Source organism: Polypterus senegalus, chromosome 14 (assembly GCF_016835505.1).
Source record: "Polypterus senegalus isolate Bchr_013 chromosome 14, ASM1683550v1, whole genome shotgun sequence".
Taxonomy (NCBI): domain Eukaryota; kingdom Metazoa; phylum Chordata; class Cladistia; order Polypteriformes; family Polypteridae; genus Polypterus; species Polypterus senegalus.
Genome location: NC_053167.1, coordinates 50,918,087 through 50,942,245, shown reverse-complemented (window position 1 = coordinate 50,942,245; position 24,159 = coordinate 50,918,087). Strand labels below are relative to the sequence as shown.

General features: G+C 36.7%; 1 protein-coding gene across 1 annotated transcript in view; it reads left to right on the top strand.

The window, feature by feature from the left end:
- The first annotated feature begins 236 nt into the window (after nt 1-236).
- Nucleotides 237-24,159, top strand: part of si:rp71-79p20.2 (zinc finger protein 704) — a 150,467-nt gene continuing 126,544 nt past the window's right edge. The window contains exons 1-2 of the mRNA XM_039734436.1: nt 237-746; nt 20,993-21,222. Of these exons, the coding sequence (XP_039590370.1) occupies nt 453-746; nt 20,993-21,222 (524 nt within the window). The 5' untranslated portion in view covers nt 237-452. The remainder of the gene's footprint in view (nt 747-20,992; nt 21,223-24,159) is intronic.

Genomic DNA, 24,159 nt, shown 5'->3' with positions numbered 1-24,159 from the left:
CGCCGGCCGGCGAGCTAGCGCAGCTTTCTAGCGAAATAAATAAATAAAATAAAATAAAAATAAAACACTGACTGACATCTTGCTGGCGTTCACCAATCAAATCGCAGGAAGCTTTGGCCACGTGCCATTTTGGAATGTTTATACTTTCGTGTGGCCTATCAGAGTGAATGGAAGGCGGATTCCTGCGCTCTCGCCCGGCTGCACGCGCGGGGAGGGGGGCGTGACGAGCATTACTGCAAAAAGCAAAACAATATGTGTTTTTTTCCCTTACCGGCGGCTGTCCTGAGTCCCTGGTTATAGAAAGAAAACGGAGCAAAGAAGTATTGCAGGAGCTAAGAAGTCGAGCAAAGAATCTATTAAATGTATTTTTTCTTCGTCTTTTTTGTTAATATAATAATAGCTCTTCGGCAGCTCTCAACTTACTATAGCCCCGGCTATCGTCCCAACAGATCATGAATACCAAACGTCTTCCCAAGAGATCTGTGGTAGGAATCAAGGTCTGCACCGCCTCGGGTGTAACCGGTAACATCCAGGTTGGAGATGATAACAAAAATGTTAAACCCTATCCCGCCGGGATCGTCGGGGTAATACAAGCATGCAAGAGCGATTCTTCTGCAGGAAGCTGTGCACACACGCTGCTGGTGGACGATGGCACTTCGAAAGAGTATCTCAGCGACGAAATCATTTTGAACGGGAATGATTTTAAAACGGCAGGGAAAGAAAAACACACTAACAGTTCGAAGAAGGTAAGGGTATTGACCATTTTTACTTGAATGCATGCCGCACGCTCTTTTGAACCGCAGCCGGCATCCGCTTAACATCGTTTTCTTTTAGCATGTGCTGTGAAAAATATTGCGCATGTTTTTTTGCGTATGCAAATGATGTCACTTTAGAATAAATTAAGACATAACTTAATCCATTTGGAAAAAAGAATACAGTAATTTATAATAGATTATAAGAGCTTCTCCTTGTAACATTCATCTTCCGCTTGCATTAAACAAATTGTGCTGAAGTTTATTTGCTAAGATGGCGACTCAATGAATGTTCAAAGTTTAGTATAAAGTGAAGAGGGGGCAGGGACTTAAAGAAAAAAAAGCTTTCCCTCCTCCTGCGTATTGTACAGTGGGAAGCGACGGATGATATGCCCCAGCTACACCGGTACCGTAAGACGAGAGAAGTCGCCCGAGACTTTTGCCACGAGCAGAGCCACACATGCTAATGTTTGGCACAAGAGACATTTATCAGTAATGTCCGATTGTGGAAGTAGTATGGCTACTGTACCGCTTGCTAAGGGGGCGTGACGTCACACGCACTAAAAAAGCCGGTTACGGGCGATCTGACAGGCTGGGCTGCACGTCTGAAAAGAAACCCGCTGAAAACGGCGATGTTTACACTACTTGCATCGTAATACGGTTTAATCGGGCCATTTACAGAGTCGACGAAAAGAAATGAACGAGTAAACAGAGCTACCGGTGACGATTAAGCGTGTACGAAAACACACGCATACACAAAACCCTTAGCTGGGCGAAGCGAGAAAAGTCGCCCGCCAGTGTGGAGTTAACAGGCGTGCGCAACGCCAGCCTGTGTTCCGAGAGGGAAAGAGAAGGGGGTGTGTATCTGTGGACATTTTGGCTGGGTAGGGGGATGTGACTTGTACAATCACGTTGCATATTATTATATTTTATATGCGCGGGGGCAGCGTCATTTATTCGCTTTCCTTCTTCTTACGCCGAAACAAGGACGGTGACACGCCCCCCAACCCGCCATTCTTGTTTACTAGCAGTTTATACAAAACGGAGCAACGACTCGGCGTCGCTTGAAAACTGGACCAATGGTAACGCTGTTCGATAGGTTTATGTTACTGAGGCTCGTACAGCTAGATGCAATATATGCTATCTGTGCCTTGGGAGGGGGGCACACTGCCCCACCCGGCCCATGTGAAACCCCATGATGCTTAAAGCCAGAAGAGTGTTCACAAGAAGTACACGAATCGAACGACGCATCCTGTAATCCTTTTAAAATATTTATTTCATGTTGATTTTTTTAACATATTACTTTTCAGTTTGCCTGAACAGACTACAGGTATTGTTCCCAAACCCCAGTTACCACAGCTCTGTTAGCTCAGAAATAACCAGGACAATCACTGTTGGCCGTTTTAGAGATGATGTAATGGCAGAGGTGTGACGGACCTCTCCGTTTTCTTGAAGATAAGCTGCGTGTTACTGGTGCGATTTTTGGGGGTGTCTTAAAGGGTGAGAAGCACTTCGTATGTAATTGACACCTTAAATTGCTTGGATTGGATCCTGGAGGAAGTTCTCCTCTCTGTCCTTTTTAGTTAATATGTCTACCATATGCTTGTTACTTCTAACAGTCCATTCTTCCTTTCTATTTTTTTCGTTAGAAATGCATTTAACCTAAGCCAAGCTAAAGGTCCTGGTGCATATTGATAGAACTTTATCTCAAGTGGAAATTTAGGTTTTAATAGTTGCTTGGAAATACTATAACAGACAACAACAGCTCTCAAACACACTCGAGAATTACAAAAAAAGATGAAAAACAAAAAACTCTAGATAAAAGAGCAGTCACAGGCATTATATTGGGTGTATTGTCATAGAATGTGTGGGACTAAAAGTTCTGATCTGTGTATCTGTTTGTTAGTTTTGTTTGTAGACGGCCGGGTTAGAGAGTGAGTCTTTTCTTGAGCTTTGGTAAAGTTTGTGTTTCTTTGGGGACAAATAAAGCTTAATTATAAGGGCAACTGGTCCGTAGTCATCAATAAGTTCTATTTGTCAGTCATATTGTATTATAGGGGAAACGTGTGTTATAATGGCTGTTTAGTCAGAAGACATTAGGTAAAGGGCAGGTAGCTGAAGAGTGGAGTGGGTAGTGTTATCGACTTTCAGCTACAGGTAGCAAGGTTTGATTCTCTTTCGGCACCCTATCTGTGTGGAATTTTCACTGTGTTCATAGATGCTTTCTTTGGGTATGTTCATTTCCTCCCACATTTTGAAGATGTTTATTTTAAATAATTGGGTGACTCACAATTGGCCTATAGGGAGCAGCAGTGGTACAGAGAGATCCTTTATTTAATAAACAGAATTTGAAAAATGGAAGGTTGAAACTGCCATAAACAAACCTTTATTTTATACAGCTTCATTTTTGATTTTGAAACCTCATCACATTCTCATCTAGAACAATCATTGTTTTTGTATTTTTGTTTTACATTTGGTGCACCAGCAGGTCAAGTGGCCTGCTTGGTCATAAAATCAGTTGATATGGCATCGAAATCATTATGCATTATGCACAATTATGTAAATACCTGTATAAACAACAGCAGTAAAATTACATCGTGTATATTATGATTCCTTTTTGATTAGCTTGTTGGCCATTCTATGTGAAACATTTGCAATTGTAAGGATTAACTTGATATCTTTGCCTAGCCTAAAAGCCATAGGTGTAATTTGCTTATTAAATTGATTTTCAGAACTGATGAACAGCAGTGCATTCATGTCTAACATTTGTTTTGGTGGTGTAGTGGCTCCCTAATAGTGCTAGAATCCCCTTTTGGTTGACAAAAAGGGATTCATTTATGTTTACAGTTTGCATTTTCTTCCAGTTGTCTAGAGTTTGCAAATAGTTTTAGTCTTTTGTTTTGCAGGTATTTCCTATGTAGACTCCTATGGTGCAAAGACATACTATTAGGTCAGTCCAGTCTTAACTAACTAGGCATCTGAATAAGAGTGCACTGTGCTGGAATGTGTTTTTTTTTTTTTTTCCTTTCATTCAGGGTTGGTGGCTACAGCTGGAAGAGGTGCTTCCAAAATGCATGAAGGTTTTTGGAATGCGTTATAATTAAGCAGGGATTTATTTATTTATTTACAGCTTTTTAAAATAATTGATTTATATCATCCCTCCATGATCTGTACATAGTACTACTTAATGGTAAAAAATGTAAAAATTACTTTCTGGTTTTGTTCAATCCATACCGGGGTTATCATTGAAATTCATAGAATGTCCATACAGTTATACCTTTACAGTATAGCCTATTTGTGTGATTGTAATTCTTGGTGGCAGATACTCTATTTCCTCGTATTTAATAGTTTTTGCAATTGAACTTTTAATTAGTGGATAAATGTAATGTTTTTACTGAATTTAGTATATTGATGTGCTTAAAAGATTTTAGAGCTGATGACTGAATTAAAATATACATTCTAAAAATATAAGAGCTGAGTTCCATAAGTGATTACTTTGTCCCTGACACTGGTTACTCTGTTGACAGTTGACGGACGCAGGAGGCACACTGATGAAAATACAAATGTTTTTTATTTTTTCTTCACTTGTGAGTAATGTCTTCCCCATTCCCCCAAGCACAACACAGTCCAAAGCACTAACAGCAAACGATACTTTCCTTTCCTTCTCTTTTCTCCTCCACTACTCCTTGGCAAGCTTCATCCAACTTCCACCCGACTGGCTCACCGAATAGGGTGTGCTAGCTCCTTTTATGTTACCCAGAAGTGCTCTAGGTGCTTGATGACCTACTTCCGGGCAGTACATCCCGGTGTGGTAAAAGTATCACCCATATGGGCTCAGGAGCAGCTGTAAGAGCCCCTGATGGCACCCCCGGATCCCAACAGGGCTGTAGACAACTCTATCTCCCATGAAACTCTGTGGGAGTCTGAGGCACCACTGCAACCCATGGGGGCTGCCATCTGCTGTCCCGTGGGAGGTACTGTCCTTGCTCCCTGAGTCCTTTCAGTGAAGAGACGTCCCAGCCGTCTATGACGACACAAATGTAGACTCTGTACGTAGCACTTTACGAATTATTCAAATAAAAGTTAAATGAATGCCAAGTATAATATGCCTGTAAGTATATGTAGCAAATAGGCACTATGTAATTAATAGTCTTTGCAAAATGAAAAATGTTATGACAAATTAATTTGCTATTAAAAAAAAATCTACATATTAATGTGGGATTTTATTCGTAACATGAATACTAGATTTAAATGTGTCATTGCATTTGATTTTTTTCTGACTTGAATACTAAATTTGAAATTGCTAAGCAGTGTGGATTACTAAAATTCAGGTACAGTAATTTGAGAGAAGGTATTCAACATACAGTCAGTAACACTTTAATGGATATGTTTGTGGTACTAGGATGTTGTACCATGTTAGCCATTATGGATGTAGTGAGAAGTTAAGCACAATGACACCTTTTATTGGCAATTAGTAAGATTACAATATGCAGGTTTTCGAGGTAACTTAGGCCCCTTCTTCAAGCTTGAATATTGTAGGCTTTCAAGTTAGCTGATAAAAGGTGTCATTTTGTTAACTTCTCACTACATGGATATGTTTGTGATAACTATTTTGCTTGCATTTAATTTTGTAGGTATTTTGATCAGAACGTAAACCGATGTTTCTAATAGTTTAATTTGTACAGTATTTTATTGTTGCTATCAAACATTCTAAATAGGCCATTTACTAGTAAAGCAAGTGATTTAAAGCTGGATTAAGGAATAACATTTGCTGTATGATGTCATTAGTGGGTCAGTGTATGAACTTTTAAACATTTAAGTGTATTTTTGTTTTTCCAGTTAGTATACTTGGAGGTACAGATTTTACAGTTCAACCATTCTCACATATCCAACCTCTACAGTGTCTGCATGCCACATTCTGTCATTACTACTACTACTACTACTACTACTACTCAGTTCAGTCACCTATGCTTGGTGACTGGACATGACACCCAGACCTTTTTTCTGGTTTTGCATGTTAGTATGGTTTTTATATCCACTATTTCTTCTAGTCCTCTATTTTTTTGTAGACCTGAAATGTAGTAACTACCCTGCACAAATTTGTGGTATGTATTTGTTAACTGTTATATTTAGGGAAAAAATAATTTATAAACCTTCCAGCATTGGATTGTGTTTTAACCCCTTTCTAGCCTTTGTCTGACTGTAAGAACAGCCATCAATAGTTGAGATACCATTTTAACAACTTTTGGATCTATGTAAAGGTTAAAATATATAGTGCTGAATATGATAATAAACTTCATAAAAGTCTTTATTTAGAATCTTTTTATTTTTTATGATATATAAACTCTTAGCTGAAGGGAATGCTTTAAGCTAACATAGAAACTTGTTGCCACACCCCTCACTGTCTCTTGTTAGAGATGTAGACCCTAGCAGGTATGAGCTAGCATTTGTTTTTTTTTATCTCAATCACCAACCCCCCTAACCCGACAAACAGGAACCAGCCCTAGTGTTTTTCTTTTTTAAAATTATTTCCAGCAGGGATAATCTGCATATAAACCAAAAGGCAAAAAAAAAAAAAAGAACTGCTGTTTTTCTCACTAGGCATAAGACAAACCCAACAGTAGTAGTGCAACATTAAGCATGGAGTTAAGTTAAACTCCTTCACTATTTCCTGTTCAATCTGCTATTCCTTGTTGTTTCTTATTTTCTGTCTAGAATTTGACTCTATTCAGCTTTTATGCTCCTTTTAAGAACTCCTTGCCAGGATTCAGAGATCCCCCTAAACTCTTGGAAGAAGCTCTGGCTCATAGAATTAATTTTGAGGAAGCACATGATTTGCCTTTAAGTGTTTCAGTTGCAGGAGCTTGTAAATGTAACTGTATTTAAGTGTGGGGTCCTTGATGTTGACAGTAGAAGAGCAGACTTTCTTTTTAAGCCCTCTGGAACTGCTCTAAATACTACATATCTTACTTACAGAACACTACTGTCATACCAGTCACTAATTAACGGATGGCAAATTGAGAATTTTATATTGTAAAGCTACAGTTTTGTAACTTAGAGCAGCATCAGTTTCAGAGTGGTGTTTTCATAAAAAGAACAATGTGGAATTTCATTACAATATGACAAATTAATATACAGCTTTTGTTTCTGGTTTCCTGAAATCTTTCCTTGATTTCCTTGATCCTCAATGATTTATGCTGTAGGGCTGCCTATGTATAATGTTTGACTTGGCAGGAGCTGTTGTATTCATACTGGTACACTTATAATTCCTGTCTAATTACTGCTTTTAGTCTCATAGTCGACAAAATAAGTTCTACTTCTTTTAGTTCTTTTTTTTTATATTGTTCTTAAATTTCAATTTGTATGGCCAATAATATGCTGGTTTATTGTTATTGTCCATATGTTTTCACTGATTATTGATTGATTTTTTTTTTTTAAACCCACAATAATAACTGTACTTCAGCATTACTGTAATGTGATTTGTTTCAAGGAGATAATAGTTCTTCTCATTGGAAAATATATATTTGTATTAATAAAAGTAAAGGATATCTGTAATCCTTTTAATTTGTGGCTTTTTGTGAGAATTAGTTTGAATTTTGATTAATTTTCTTTGAATGTTGCAACCTTCAAAATTTGAATCTAAGAATAACTACTTTTGTCATCAGCCTTGATCTATTTGACTTTGGTTTCCTGACTTCAGGTAAACATTTTATATTTTATACAGATTCCTACCTTTTCTACCCATGATGCATAAAAAACATAATGTTACTTCATTACTACTTAATTGTGTTTTTACAGTTCTGTCCTCAATGTTTTTTCTGCAGGCAGTAGTAATCCAAATGCAATTTGCTGACAATAGTGTTTTCATTGTTACTTTAGGTATCATGATGTTTTTATAGTTTGAGTGGTTGCTGTACATTGAATTGCCACTTTTTTTTGTTATATTCTAAACAGATCAGAATCAAAAATTTTAGATTTCCTAAATTAGTTTTATTATTTGTCAACCTTTTTTCTCTCAGAACTGAAATAGTCTGAAGTAAAAGAAAAGAGAGAAAGTCACTGATACCAAAGTAAGGCTGGAATAACCACACTATGTACAATATTTAAAATTATATATCCCACTGAGCTACTTACTGTATTTAATAGTGATTCATTTAATTAGTTATAGATTGTATTTGTTGTTTGTTGAGAGTAAATAGACCTACTATTCATAATTTGTGATTTGGACATGCAGTACATGGAACATAGTTTATTTCATATCCTAGGTGTGGAAAACACTTTTTTTTTTCTGTGTAATATTGATTGGCATTGATGTGGCATGGTCCATGTCTGGTCCTAAATTAATTACTTTCTATAGGTTGGTGCATGGAGTATTGATAGAAACTTGTTTGTCATTTTATGCGATTTTCGTTCTTGTCTTGGGGATTGTTTCAGTTATTGAACCCACGAAGAGTGCAGTGTTTGTATGTAGTGCACCATGGAAAACTAATTTGATCAATTAATTGGTAAAGTTAGTTGTCTGTATATATGTTTATCTTATTGTGTGATGGGATTCATCTTTACAAAAAGTTTACAATTACATGTTGGACAAAACAATTGCTAGCACTCTTTCCATCTGATTGGTATTGGTTGGTACACTGTTTTGGACCAGGTATTGTGTGGATTGAGATAACTAGATTTTTTTTATGTGCAAGTGCTATCCAAAAAGTAGGTGGCTTAAAGTCAAACGCGGAGTGATTTTGTTACTCATAGCTGTTAATCCAAACATTGAGCCGTTTTTGCCAGCATTTATCTTTCAGAGGTGGAGAAATCTTAATAGTATCTTTGCAGAGCTTCGTTTCATTCATGGTGTACTATACTACTGTTCATGTTTTGCTGTGTACTTATTTGTTAGCTGTTTTGAGATTTTGATATGTAATAATAGTAATGAATTATTATTATTATTATTTCAATTTATAAATTAAAAAACTGACAGTGGAAGAGAAAATTGAAACACTTTTTGAAACTAGCAAAGGAATCTCTTTCACTTTTTTATGCATGTTACGTTAAGTATGTATGTGTGGTTGTCTCTGAAAGACTGGAAATGACCTTTTATAAATTACTAGCAGAATACCCGCACTTCGCAGCGGAGAAGTAGTGTGTTAAAGACGGTACGAAAAAGAAAAGTAAAAATTTTAAAAATAACGTAACATGATTGTTAATGTAATTGTTTTGTCATTGATATGAGTGTTGCTCTCATATCTATCTATATATATATGTTGTTCTCTATCTATCTATCTATCTATCTATCTATATATATATATACCCGCGCTTGGCAGAGGAGAAGTAGTGTGTTAAAGAAGGAAAGAGAAAGAAAAGGAAACATTTTGAAAATAACGTAACATGATTGTCAATGTAATTGTTTTGTCACTGTTATGAGTGTCGCTGTGATATATATATATATATATAGCAAAATACCCGCGCTTTGCAGCGATGTCATGTGTTAAAGAAGTAATGAAAAAGAAAAGGAAACATTTTAATAATAACGTAACATGATTGACATTGTCATGAGTGTTGCTGTCATATATATGCCTGCCTAAATAAGTCACCCTCGCTTTGCTCTTACTTTATTTACCGTTCATTTAATCACGGCTAATGGCGGAAAAATTATAAAATGGAAGGAGGATGGCTTTACCAAAACAATTATTGATGGCAAATCGATTATTCATAAAGCTTGAATTGGTGATCTGTTTTTCTGTGTTAACCTCATATTTTTTCATACTTCTTCTCAAACTAAGGTGGTGCGAGGGTAAAATGAATCGGGATGCGCTGATCAATGTAATCGGTGTACCAGGAAATCATGCATTGACAAAAGCTCCCCTTTGCTTGTAATGCAAAGTGTGATTAAATGCATTATTTTTTAACTCGTTATGGAGCACATGCATCGAAGCTTCTCAGCTGTGCTTGTGCTAAGAAAAGGAAAGATTTTAAAATAACGTAACACGATTGTCAATGTAACCTTTTGTAAGTAGTGCCTGGAGGATTCAGTGTGGAGAAACTCTAGAGACAGCGTGTGTATTAACTTGTGGATTTTTCTGTGAGTATTTGGTGGCAGTCTGACGGTTGCTTCAGAAGACGGCGTTAGCATGAGCTCAGCTCAGAGCGAAATGAGATGAATGGGAGGGGAGATGATGACGTGACTCCCCCACCCGCCTTAACTGTCAATCCCCACAAACACAGTCTCGGAATTTACATAAGCACACCCCTTCACCTACAATTTTAACTTAGTTACAAAGTGATCAAAACTCTTGTTTATATCCTGCGTCCTCTCATTAAACTTGTATCCCGCATTACCTGTGGGCATGTGAAACGCCAGCGGTAGCCTGTCTATGAACTTAATTTAAAGTTTAGGTTTACACCTTGCTTTCTTTCCGAGGTAGCAGCACTCATGAATATGGTAGTATATGTCACTCGCTCGCTTTTTATTGTTTCGCTGCCTTCTCAATTATATAATGCATGTTTTCTTAAGCGCTTTTTGGAGGTCTTCCTACGTACTGCGTTGACAGTCAGTTCACGTGATTACGTGGGAGGCGTGATGATGTCACACGAAACTCCGCCCCCACGTCATTCCAGCTCAACTCCATTACAGTTAATGGAGAAAAATACCTTCCAGTTATGACCATTAGGTGTAGAATTTCGAAATGAAACCTGCCTAACTTTTGTAAGTAAGCTGTAAGGAATGAGCCTGCCAAATTTCAGCCTTCTACCTACACGGAAGTTGGAGAATTAGTGATGAGTGAGTGAGTGAGTGAGTGAGGGCTTTGCCTTTTATTAGTATAGACTAGCAGAATACCCAGGCGCGCAGCGGAGAAGTAGTGTGTTAAAGAAGTTATGAAAAAGAAAAGCAAACATTTTAAAAATAACGTAAGATGATTGTTAATGTAATTGTTTTGTCATTGATATGAGTGTTGTTGTCATATCTATCTATTTATATATATATATATAGCAAAATAGCTGCGATTGGCAGCGGAGAAGTAAAAAGAAAAGGAAACATTTTAATAATAACGTAACATGATTGACAATGTAATTGTTTTGTAATTGTCATGAGTGTTGCTGGCATATATATATATATATATATATATATATATATATATATATATATATATATATATATATATATATATATATATATACATATATATATACATATACATATACACCTACTGTATATATACACACACACATATATACATACTGTATATACAACATATACATATCTACATATATACTGTATATACACATATATATACAAATCTACATATATATATCTACATATATATATTAGGTGGGACTCGATTAAAAAATTAATCCAATTAATTAGAGGCTGTGTAAGAATTAATCTTGATTAATCGTATGTAATCGACACGTAAATTTGCCCCAAATCGCAAATGTTTTTTTTTTTTATTTAAAACGGTTTTAGTGGGCTTACAGAATCAAATAATAGACATGGACATGAATATTGTAAACTGAAGCTGTTTTAATTTCTGAAAAAAGCTTTTAAACTGCATTTGAATTCAAAACAGAAACAAAAATATCATCCCTGGTTAAAATTGGGCAGACTTAAAAATAAAGTGGTAGTTTAAGTACTTTAAGTACATTTTCAGAATAGTATTGTCTTTAAATAATAATAACCAAAATTTCACCATAAAGTGCAGTTTTTCTTCTTAAAAAATAAAAGTCAGAAACATAAAAGGTAATTTGACCAGCTTACTCTTTAAACTCTGAGTAACATTAGCCAAAATTATTTTGTACATTAGGCTAAAACAGTGTGATCATTGAACATTTTGTAATTAGATGTATTTAGAATTACTAACGGTCACGGAAGTCCAATGATCCCCAGTAAGAGCCACAAAGTCCGCTTTCTGTAATGCATCTAATTTTGCTTGCTTTTCAGTGTGCACAAAACCATGCTTTTATCAAGGCTTCGCTCGGGTAGTCGAAATGATCAGTCGAGGAACGCGCTTTATTCCGACTCTAACATTTTTGTAGCTGTGATGTGTGCATCAGTGTAATGGATGTACCAGGAAATCATGCATTGACAAAAGTTCCCGCTTGCTTGGAATTGAAAGTGTGATTAAATGCGTTATTTTTAACGTTATGGAGTACATGCATCAAGCTTCTCAACTGTGCTTGTGCTAAGAAAGGGAAAATTTTAAAATAACGTAACATGATTCTGCGTTAACCTAATATTTTTTCATACGTCCCAAACCAAGGAGATGGAAGGTAAATGAATCGGTAGCGCGACATAGTCAGTACATCCCTCTCGAATCGAACCTCGAATGTCGGCGTTAGAGGCTTAAGACTCTACAATTGCGCCACCGCTTGTCTATGCTAAAGTATATATTGTAGATCGGGCTATAGATATACATTTATATATATACCCGTATCGCAGTGGAGAAGTAGAAGTTATGAAAAGAAAAGGGAACATTTTAAAAATAACGTAACATGATTGTCAATATACAGTAATTGTTTTGTGAGTGTTATTGAATGTTGCTGTCATCAAGGATTTGATTATCATTATTTCTTTCAATCAGGCTCGTATTTGTAGGATGTGTGTTCAAGTTACATTCCGTGTTTGTCAATCGTTGTAAAGATAAGAGGTTTCATTCATCGATTAGTTCCTTACTGCATCAATAAACAGCTCGTCTTCCTTTTTATCTGTGATGTGACAAACTGCATGCACGGGTTTTTTTTACGCTGTCTTCCTTTAGCGGACATTGACTTTTTCCACCGTGTGCTTTGTTTCCACAGTAGCTGCATTTATGAATATGCTTATCAGACGCTTCATATTTTTGCTGCCTTTTCAATTGTGTAATTCGGTTTTGTTCAGCTCTTTGGAACTGTTGCTTTTTATCTGTGCACTGCATCAGTTCACGTGAGCCACTCGGTGTACTTGCATCGAAGGTTCCCAGCTGTGCTGGTGCCATCTCGTGCTATGTCCATAGCTTTATTTAATGTTACCTTAGTCCTGGCACTTAAAACTTTCTCTGGCAGTTTCGCTGAGTTTGTGTCAAACACCACCCTGACCATCTCATCTTCCTCTCCATAAGCACAGTCCTTCACCCGTGAATATTTACCCGTGGCAGTTTGCTATTGGATTGCCGCTGACGGATGGCCTTATATGGGCAGGCACTAAATTACAAACGCCAGCGGCAGCCTGTCTATGAACTTAATTTAAAGTGTAGGTTTACATCGTGCTTTGTTTCCGAAGTAGCAGAACTCGCTTCTTATTGTTTCGCTGCCTTCTCAATTATATAATGCATGTTTTCTTGAGTGCTTTTTTGAGGTCTTCCTGGTTTTCTATGTACTGCGTGATTACGTGGGAGGCGTGATGATGTCACACGAAACTCCGCCCACGGCGTTGAAGCTCATCTCCATTACAGTAAATGGAGAAAAACTGCTTCCAGTTATGACCATTACGCGTAGAATTTCGATATAAAACCTGTCCAACTTTTGTAAGGAAGCTGTAAGGAATCAACCTGCCAAATTTTAGCCTTCCACCCACACGGGAAGTTGGAGAATTAGTGATGATTCAGTGAGTGAGTGAGTGAGTGAGTGAGGGCTTTGCCTTTTATTAGTATAGATAATGCATAAGTGAAATACTGTAGTACTAAACTAACATTATAACTAGGGCTGGGCGATATGGCAAAAAAAAAAAATGTAGATTTTTTCATAAAGTTTGACCGATTCACGATTTCGATTTCGATTTTTTTTATTGTGTAACTAGTCAACTTAAAACATTACAACAACATGACTTAAGTAATATTCTCTTTATAAGTAACTTGAAAACCCATCTGGTTAAGGAACATTGTATTTTTAATGGCCATGTCATACATAAATTGGTCAACAAGGTGTAAATAAATGTAAAACAAATTCACGAGTTAAATATCTTTGCAGAAGATTTGAATGAAATATGAAAGTAAATATTGTGCAATTTGAATTAAACATTAAATACTTCTGAATATATAGTAAGAAAATAACCATTTTAACCAATGTAAACATTACATCAGTCAACTCAAAAAGTTATGCAAATTTTCAACAGTAAACAAAAAACAAACAAAAAAAAAACAACACTTTGTAGACCATCGTGCAAACATAAAGCATGTTGTTGATAAGTCACATGTAGATGTTCTTTACAGGTTTCTTGAGAGGAAGACCAGTCTGTCTACTGTTTCAGGCTTTAGAGATGCTCTGTGACAGGTTATAATGTTCCCACCTGCACTGAACACCCTCTCAGAAGGGGCACTGGTTGCGGGAGTACAGAGGTATTTTTTTGCAAGTTTGCTGAGCCTGGGAAAGATTGTCTCATTAGCCTTCCACCAGTGAAGTGGGTCTGTGTCTGAATCTACATCAGGAGACATCAAATAGGCTGTCAGCTCGGCTTTGACTTTGTCTTCTTCTGATTGAATGACAGGTTGTGATGCTGGTGCCGTTTTCTTAAAAAAGCTTGCCAAGGTTTTCTTCCTCTTAGCCCCAGCCTCTGTTCTCTGTTCTTCCTGCTCCACGTCCTGAGTCATCTGAAGTGTTGTCTCAAGATTTTTGTCTGGCAACAAAGATATCAGCTCTTTAACAACTTTTTGCTTGATTCCCTCCAACTTGTCATGTTCGATGTAAGTTGTACGGAACCTGGGATCCATCAGAGAAGCTATGTTGAGGAGTTCATCTGTGACAGGGTCGCTGTATTTGCAGTTGAGGTACTGCAGTATGGTGCTTTTGATGCATTTTGTTAAATCTGTGTCATCGTCTTGTGCTCGTAGAATGCTACTGTTAAAGAGATGGAGCACTGGTTTGAGGTACGAGACACTCACATATGCTTCACCTGACAATGCATGAGTGAACTCTTGCAGAGGGCTTACAGCTTTATTTATGGATTACATGACATCGATGTCTTGCCACGTTGGAACTAGCTGCCGAGTTTTTTTATCAGAGCCATGAACCCGAGCTACGGGTTTCTCCTGTTCTAAAACCCTCTCGATCATCTTTTGTCTTGAACCCCACCTGGTGGGGGTCTCCGTAATGAGTTGATGAGAAGGTAGGCTGAGCTCAGCCTGTGCAGATGCAAGATCTCTTGTCTTTTTCCAGCTGAAGGAAAACACACTTACAACCTTCTTGCACACTGCAACTGCACGGTCAACTCTGTGGTCTTTCACACCATGTTCTGTTACAACAAAGCAAAAAAAAAAAAAGATTTGAAATAGCAGTTCATTGTACTTTGACAGAAATATTGTAAAGAGCTTTCTCCTTCATAACTGTAGAATATGAATCTATAACCAACAAACTCATGTTAAGTGATTGGCACTGTTATTACAAAAGCAAAACAATAATCATCATCATCATCATTTCAGCTATTAATGAAATAACATCTGAATAACTGCGATTTTAATGCTTGAATTATTAATCATACTTACCAATGGCATTGTGAAGACGATGTCCAAAGCACTGAAGATGGGTCCAGTCGTTCATCTTCACTGCTTTGATCATGTTCGTTCCACTGTCAGTGGTCATGCACACCTGTCGATCCTCCACAAGCTTCCAAGACGCCAGCGCATCTTTAAGCCCATGACCAATTATTTCCCCAGTATGATCGTCAGGAAAATAACATGTCTGAAGGCAAAAACTTCGCAGTTTCCATTCTGCGTCAACATAATGGGCTGTAAGGCTGAAGAGTATGACTACTCCACAGGTCAGTCGTCGTAGAAAAAAAAGATGCCCTTTCAAGCTGCTCCGCTACTTTTTCACGTGTTTCAGTGTACATTCGGGGAATAGCTACGTCTTTGAAATATTTGCTCGGCAACTTGTATCTTGGATCAGCAGTGTGTAGCATTTTTATGAACCCTGGCTTTTCGATGGTGTATATGGGAACCATGTCCTTAGCGATATAAAACGCCACAGCATCTGTCATTTCTTTCCATCGGGGCGCCTTTTTGTCATATGGAACGGAATTGGAAAATGATACTGCTAATGACATCTGCCGTTTTGCAATTTTAGGTGGACCTTTTGCACTTGGACTTGGCTTGTTTTCATCTCTTAACTTTGAGCATTCTTCCCATTCAGCTTGGTGCCTTTGTCGCAAATGTTGGAATAAATTAGTGGTGCTACCACTGCCGGTTGAAACTGACTTTCTACATATTTTGCATTTGACAAAAGTTTGTTCGACGTCTGAACTCTCAAATCCGAACCATTTCCAAACCACAGAGGAAACGTTACTACCTTTCTTTGGCACAAGGTCATCTTGACGTGAAGAGCCGTCCATCTCTATGATATTATTTCTGTAGCCTATTACGTTCCTTCATAGAGTACTGTACTCACAGGTGAGAGATTAATTAGGCGCGCCATCATGTGTTCGGAGTCGGACAAGCCTCTTAATTATTCTGCCATAGGTGCAATTACAATGTATCTAATTTTTTATTAAAAAATCGCGATACCTCGATTTAATAAAAAAATAAATCGTCTTAAAACGTAAGTTCAAATTAATCGAAAAAATCGCCCAGCCCTAATTATAACTAACAGTATAACATATAATTTAAATGGCAGAAATAGATCAATAGTGTACTTACTATTATTACTTGGAAGAAATGGCACCTTTAAATATATACAAGTACAACACTTAATATATAAACATGATTTGGAACTTACAATTGATTCCACATTAATGTAGGTTAATGTAGTGAAATTCAGCTCCAAATGAAATAACATTAGCAGAGGTCAAATATGGAACACGTTAAAAAACATCAACTAGTTGCTTTAAACTGCAACCAGCATGTCGCTGTTGTAACATCAACACATATGCAGCTTTTGCTTATAACGGGTCTTTATGCAACAAAATTGACAATAAATAAACAATGCAGCACTAATTACATCAAAAATAAACATGGCATCTCATTATAACTTGATGAAGAAAAAAAAAAAACACTTTACGCACACTGCAATGGATATAAACGCTAAACACATTAGTGCCCAGCTCAGTGTATTGGGAAATGGCGTCCTGTCTTGTAAATCTCATAAGCTGGGGAAGAAAAGAAATAACTTCTGGAAGTGGCAGAATGATGCTTCACGCTTTTTTTTTTTTTTATAATCAAATCAGGATGCCAGCCTTCTTAACAAGAGGTATTTTGCATATTGTTTCTCCAGAATTTTTCAGCATCTTGGAAATTGTCAGGTAAGTTTACAGTTCCAGATCTAAAATGGTCTTAGATTCAGAGCAGGTGATAGCAAGCAAGTATGAAGACACTTGCATATTAGCAGGCAGTGTTATCTGTGACTCTGATTCACAAGGTTGCGTGTTCTGTTCTCACCTCTAAATCACTTTGTGACCCTGAGTAGCTCTCTCAGATTGCCTTTTTACCAACTGTTTAAAATAAATAAGTAAATAATGTAAACGGTTGCACCCTATTTACATACACAATAAAGTAGTGTTTGCTATTGAAGAACACTATATGAATAAATATACTATGGAGTCTGATATGGTGACACATTAAGAGAGAGCAGTTTAAAATATGGAAAGAACAATGAATGCATAGGAGTAACTATTCATGTCTTATAGTGTGTCTTACTCTGTAAATGTTTTGTTGGATTTTGGTGTTAAAATGAGAACTGTTGTTGGCTTGTAATGTTTCAATTCTGATTCATATTCTGATCCAGCTGACTTCTATGTGAAGTTCGCATGTTCTCTGAGCTTGCATGGATTTGTACCAGAGAGACTCGTTTCCTCTCCGAGGCATGCTGTCAAGTTGTTTGAGCTCTCTTGAGTTTTTTTTAGTGTGAGTTATTTTTTTTTCCTGTGATAGATTGACATTCTATACACAATTCATTTCTGTTCTGCTCCAAATATTTTAATGATTGGCACTGGTGCTTCTTGATTCTGTCCAGGAAGAAGTGTATTTGCAACGTAGATGAAATGGTAGGTATTACAATGACAGATTCAGGGAGATTTTGCCATAAGACCAATTCTAATAGTGTAGTGCCTATCAGATGATGATGTCATTAATGCAATATGCTACCTGTGACCAGTATATATTGAAGTCATGAGCGAAATCTGATCAAAGAATATTTTACAAGTTTATGAGAAATACAGGGAGGGAGAAGGGGTGTGAACCCAAAGCATTACAATTTATATATCGTAGAGCAGGGGTTTTTTAGATTCTGGGCCCTTCGACCTTATTAAAGTGTCCTCCTTCATCAGTATTTAAAATATGTTACATGTAACTCATTATGACCATAAGTATTCTCAAAGACCTCATTTAACATATGTTTTAACTATAGAGTGTACCTGTCTATAATTTACATTTATACCTGCCATTAAAATGCATCCCCAGTGTCCATGTAGGTTTTTTTGTGCAGCACATCATACTATAGCTGCTACAGTTGTAGCTTGAATGAAAATGGGATGATCACAGTGAACCAGCAAGAACAAGTAAAAAGATGATGATCAGTCACACTGCCATTAAGAATGTTATTGTTTTAGCATGTTTCCAAATATGTGACTGTCTGATAATGGAGGTGGTAGTTTGAATTCACATACGCTGCTGCTGCCACTACGCTCACTTTTTAATGTTGCCCTTCTATGGCTTACCTGACTGTGGCACATTATTGTTATTTATAATGTTAATATATACTATTTTTGGACCTCCATGAAATCAAGTTTGACATCTCCGGTGTAGAGTATTCATGTTTTCACTTGCTCTATTAGGAAGTAAATGTGTGAGGCAAAGCCTATAACTAGACTTGTCTGATGTGTTTTTATTTTTTTTAGAATATTTTTCAAAGTTTTACAGGATTCCATGCTGTCTTTGATTGTGTTGTGTAACTCTTGCAACAGAGACTACAATTACTCCAGTAGTTTCTCTCTCTTTTCTTTCTCCTCCATTCCTCCGGTCAAGCTTCGTCTTCCTGCTCTTGACTCTGGCTCTTTGAGTAGTGGGTGCTGGCTTTTTTTTATAATGCCTAGTTTCTGGCAGCACTTCCAGGTGTGGCGGAAGAACAACCCAAAAGGGCTCAGCAGATCCTGCTGCAACACTCCGTGGCAGCACCCAAAAATCTCAACAGGGCTGCACCAAACTCCAATTCCCATGAAGCCCTGCAGGAGTCTGAGGCACCGTTGCAACCCAGGGGGGCTGTCATCTTGTATCCCTGTGGAGGTAACACTCTGGCCACTCTTGCTTCCCCCGTCCTTCCAGCGTGGAGGTGTCCCGGCCACACGCTACAAAATAAATTAGCTTCCCATTGGATAATTTCCACCTGTAAAGGAATGCCAAAATATATTCATTGCAATTAGCAAAATACATATGTACAATCTGAACAAAATAAGATTTGTAGATCAATAAGAGACTGTAAAACTGGATTACCACATGTTGCACAGTAAATAATGATGCAGTAAAAGGCTAGAAAGATCTTTATGCCTGAAAAAGCCTGCTCATCAGAGATGTTGAATTGTGATTTAGAATATATGGCTCTGGAAAGGAATAGAAAAAATATTAAAAACAGTAAACTGTTCGAATTACTTTAAAAATCTGATTTACAGATTTACAGCTTGTATGCAATGGAATAATTTGATGAGGGAAGAGAGAGTTTGTCATGTTAAAGTAAGATTAAATATTCACTAATCTAATTTTGCATAACAAGGATGTAACTACAGTTAACTAAGCTACTGATTTGTTATCACAGTCAAACACAAAGATAATTTAGTTTGTTTGGTGTTCTATGCTTAACATATAACATCCACATTCTGCATGATTTTTGTTAAGTGACTTTCATTAAAGTTATTTGCTGTAGATATACAGTCACCTATTCAAAGCATCATGATGCTCCAACATTGATGGACTGAAAGCCAGAAGTCTACGTGACCATCATCATCAAGTCCTTCCATGAGAACCCTAAATACAAAGAGGACTGTTTCACTCATGTTAGGTAGATTGCCCAGAGGGGACTGGGCGGTCTCATGGTCTGGAATCCCTACAGATTTTATTTTTTTCTCCAGCCGTCTGGAGTTTTTTTTTTTTCTCTGTCCACCCTGGCCATCGGACCTTACTTATTCTATGTTAATTAATGTTGACTTATTTTTATTTTTTACTTTGTCTTCTATTTTTCTATTCTCCATTTTGTAAAGCACTTTTTTTTGTATGTGCTATATAAATAAATGTTGTTGTTGAACTATTTACTTTATAAAACATCAGTGGTTAACTAGAGGATCATCTAATTGAATATTACATAATGCTATATTAGAGAGAAACAAACTAGGAAAAGAATAGTTTGCATAGTTGTGGTCAGTAGCAACAGAGCAATGATTGGTTCTTTCCACAACCACTGACTCCCATGCTTCTACTCCATGGTAAGCATTGATCCGCTCAGATGCTAAAGCTGTGTTGATAAGAACGTGAAGTACAGCCAGTTACTCACTTAAAAATTTATTGTTAAATCTCCTGAAATTTTGACATATAATGTCATACTGTAGTTCAATCACCTTTTTTTATTTTTGTGTCTGATTGCATTCCCCCTCCTCTTTTTTTGGAAAATTATAGAAATTTAGATATACTGTATAACATACTTAGGTTTGTTTTTGTTTTGCTTCCTGTTTAGTATGGTATGCTACTGGAGCTCCTGTTTAATGATGCTATTTGTTGTTGTGTACCAAGAGCACATTTTAACCATTTACAGTTATTTCTAAGGTAAAAATGGAAATATGAAAACTGTCCTAAAACATGAAATTGGTTGTTTTTCATGCTAGTGGTTATTTCCATAAGAAAATTGAGTTTGTGCAGTATCTAGGCTACTGTATGTAAATTCTGTATGTTACACCAACCAGTAAAAGCTCTACTATCTGTACTTGCTGGTTAGCAGGTCGTTACTTGAATTTATAACCTGACCAGCTTCTATTGTAGATAGTCAGGTCTCCCCCTTGAATACAGAAACAGTCAAGTCATTAATTATCCTAGCAGAGTGTAGTTATATACTTAAAAGTCATTTTGTACATGAAACATTTACATTTCTTTCTAGTGCACTATATTATTTTACTTTTACTTTAATGCAAAACCACTTTGTTGTCTAAAGTGTTACTGAAATCTCTTGAACTTAGTTTTCTGTTTGTTTAGATAATAAACACTTAAAGTTTATGTACTGAGTATTTTAAATTGGAGCAGGTTAGAAAATTGATGAATGAATTAATTTATTACATGGTGTATAAACATACACTTTATAATTTTCAGATACCTCAGAACAGCAGTGGAGAAGAGTTATTTCAAGAGTCGGAGCTAAATGATATCCCACAGAAAAGTCAAATCCACCCTCATGTTCTAAATGGCAGAAAGGTTGAAGATCTGACACTTTTTGGAGGAAAATCCTGTTTGAGGAGAGTAGAAGATCCAAAGAAAGATTCACTTTCACTACATCAGAACCGCGTTCAGAGTTCATCATACATTCCTGTTCCTAAGCACAGGTAAGACTAAATTCTTGTTAGCTGGTCTGGTCTAAAACAAACATCAGTGCTTAATCTGGGTGTAGAAAACAATTCTGGTACTTTAAACATTTTCCTCTAGTATGAAAGCAAAGGAGAGTAATCCAATTGTTCTTTCAAGAAAAAAAATTAAACAAAACAAGGTAAAACTCATTGCTGTTTTCATCCAATTACGGGGCAAATTCAGATGCTTTGAGGAACCAATAATGTGGATAGTCATTGAGAAGTGCCATTGTTTTAGCTTACAATGTTTTATGGCTAGCACAAATGGAAAGTCAGGCTGAATCACAGAAGTAGAAATAATTTCAAGGTAGTTTATTTAAAAAAAAATCCTTTTATATAGAGGGAGTGTCTTCATCCTTTTCATTCATTCAAGTGTTTTTATTTATATTCATTCTGATGTTGCTGCCCATAGGCAGCAATGAAGTTCAGTTAGTATTAAATATATAGCTGTAGTCTTTGTATTCAGAAGCTTTGTATTCATGTACATTTTATACAGTTATTGTAGATTTATACACAATATTGTAATTGTGTGATTTGCTTGGTTTTCCCTTTTTGTATGATATATAGTACAGTATACAGTTTTTATGTAGTTTACAGTTTTTTTTTTATATCTTTTTTTAAGCTCTATAAGCCTGTTAGAAAAGTGTTTCTTGGACTTTGCTGGCAGAAACACAGAGAAAATAGCTCTTTCTGGAAATATATTGCATAAAGGGACGAATCACATAGTTAAACAAAAATTGGTTTCTTTTACCAAAATAATATTATGCTAAAGTTAGTAAAAAGTTAACTTTTCTACTTGGCACCTGAAAGCCTCAACTGCAGAATCCTGTAAATGCTATAGCACCACAACTGCAGACCTGCTCAACCCTGGGACATTTGCATTGCACCACTAAGTGACCAAACGCCTTCCAAACGTCTTTGTACTTCGACAGTTCTTGGCAAAGATAACAACCAGAATGAGAGACCCTTTGCTAATGGAGAAAAGATGGAGTGGTAGTGAGCGAGCCTTCTGACTGGTGCAGCTACATCCATTCTTATGAATTAAAGTTGGGTGTTTCTGGCAAATCATGGTTTTAATTTTTACACTAACTATTCAATACAAGCTAAGTATAAAATTGTTTTTAGTTTTTAATTGTCACATTGTGGGGTTTGTTGTGATACTGTAAATGGAACTACTTTTCCACAGAGCATCTTCTATCAGTGAACTGATCCATTTGTAGATGATATTGCTCCTTGCTGGTCACACCATCAAAAATCAAAATAAGTGTCAAGCCAGGTGGCTATCATTTGCACATATCAGCTTTTGTATTATGAAATAACCTGCTCTTTTAATCATGTTTTTTCCAAAATAAGATGCAAGTGCTTCAAAACTTAAAAATGCTTTATTGATTGTTAAAAAATAATTAATGACCACTACATTTGTGGAGCCTTCTGGGTTTTTGAAGAAATAAATGACAATTATTGTGACAAAAGCAATGATACCATACAGTGACTAGAAATAAATATTCACCCTTTTAGCAGTTTTCACATTTTATTGTTGTGCAACATTGAATTACAGTGGCTTTTTTAACACTGATAAACAGAAGAAGACTCTTTATTGTCGAGGTGAAAGCATATATCTGCAACGTGGCCTAAATTAATTACAAATATAAAAGCCAAAACGGTTAATTGTATACGTATTCTCCTCCTTTAATGTGACATACCTAAATCAGTCCTGGTGCAGCCAGTTGATTTTAGAAGTCACATAATTAGTTCAATGGAGATCACTTGTCCGTAGTTAAGGAGTTTCAGTTGGCTGTAGTATATATGCAACTTATCTGGAAGGTCCAGCTTGTGGTGAGTCTATATCATGACCACCCCTACAAAGTGAAGGCAAAAGGACAGCCCATGCAAATCCGTGAAAGGTGACTAAAAATCAAAAGTCGGGATGGTTGCAAGAGAATTTCCAAGTCACTGAGCATCCTTTGGTTTATAGTTAAATCAGTCATTAAGAAATGGAAAGAGTATGGAACATTTGTAAATCAGCCTAGAGAAGGCAGTCAACAAAGACTGGGAAGGTCATCAAGACGCCTATAATAACTCTAATGGAGTTACAAGCTGCAATGGCTGAGATTGGAAAGATACGCATACAACAACTGTTTCCCAGATATTTCAACATTCTCATCTTTGCTGAAGATTCGGAAAAACAAAGTTAGTTGTTAGTGTTTGCCAGAAGGTACTTGGAAGACTCTGCATTTAGTTGGGTAGAAGACCAAAATGTAATTTTCTGGCCAGCCGAATCTGTTATGTTACACCGCGATAAAGCGGCATGTTTTAGAGGAGCATCCGTGTCCTCTAGGCAAACGGCCTCTGTGCAAACAGCCCCTCTGCTCGCACCCGCTCCGTCAGGCGCAGAGAAAGTCAGAGAGAGTGAGAGAGACAGAGAAAAGCAAACAATCAATCACCGCACAGGAAGCAAATCATATATTGAAGAGTTTTATTTAATATGTAATACGTGCTCTGATTGGGTAGCTTCTCAGCCATCTGCCAATAGCGTCCCTTATATGAAATCAACTAGGCAAACCAACTGAGGAAGCATGTAGCATAAATTAAAAGACCCATTGTCCGCAGAAATCTGCGAACCAGCGAAAAATCTGTGATATATATTTAGATATGCTTACATTTAAAATCTGCGATGGAGTGAGGCCACGAAAGTCGAAGCCCGATATAGCGAGGGATCACTGTAAATTCAAACCATTTTGCAGAAATATGTTTTTACTCTGAAATCTTTTTTCTGTTAATCATTGTCAAAAATCCAAATTTGATTCAATTTTGTGTAACAATAAAATGTGAAAACTTCCAATGAGGCGAATACCTTTTATAGGCACTGTTTTTGGAGCATATTTCAGTAGTTTTTAAAGCAACTTTAATGCAATC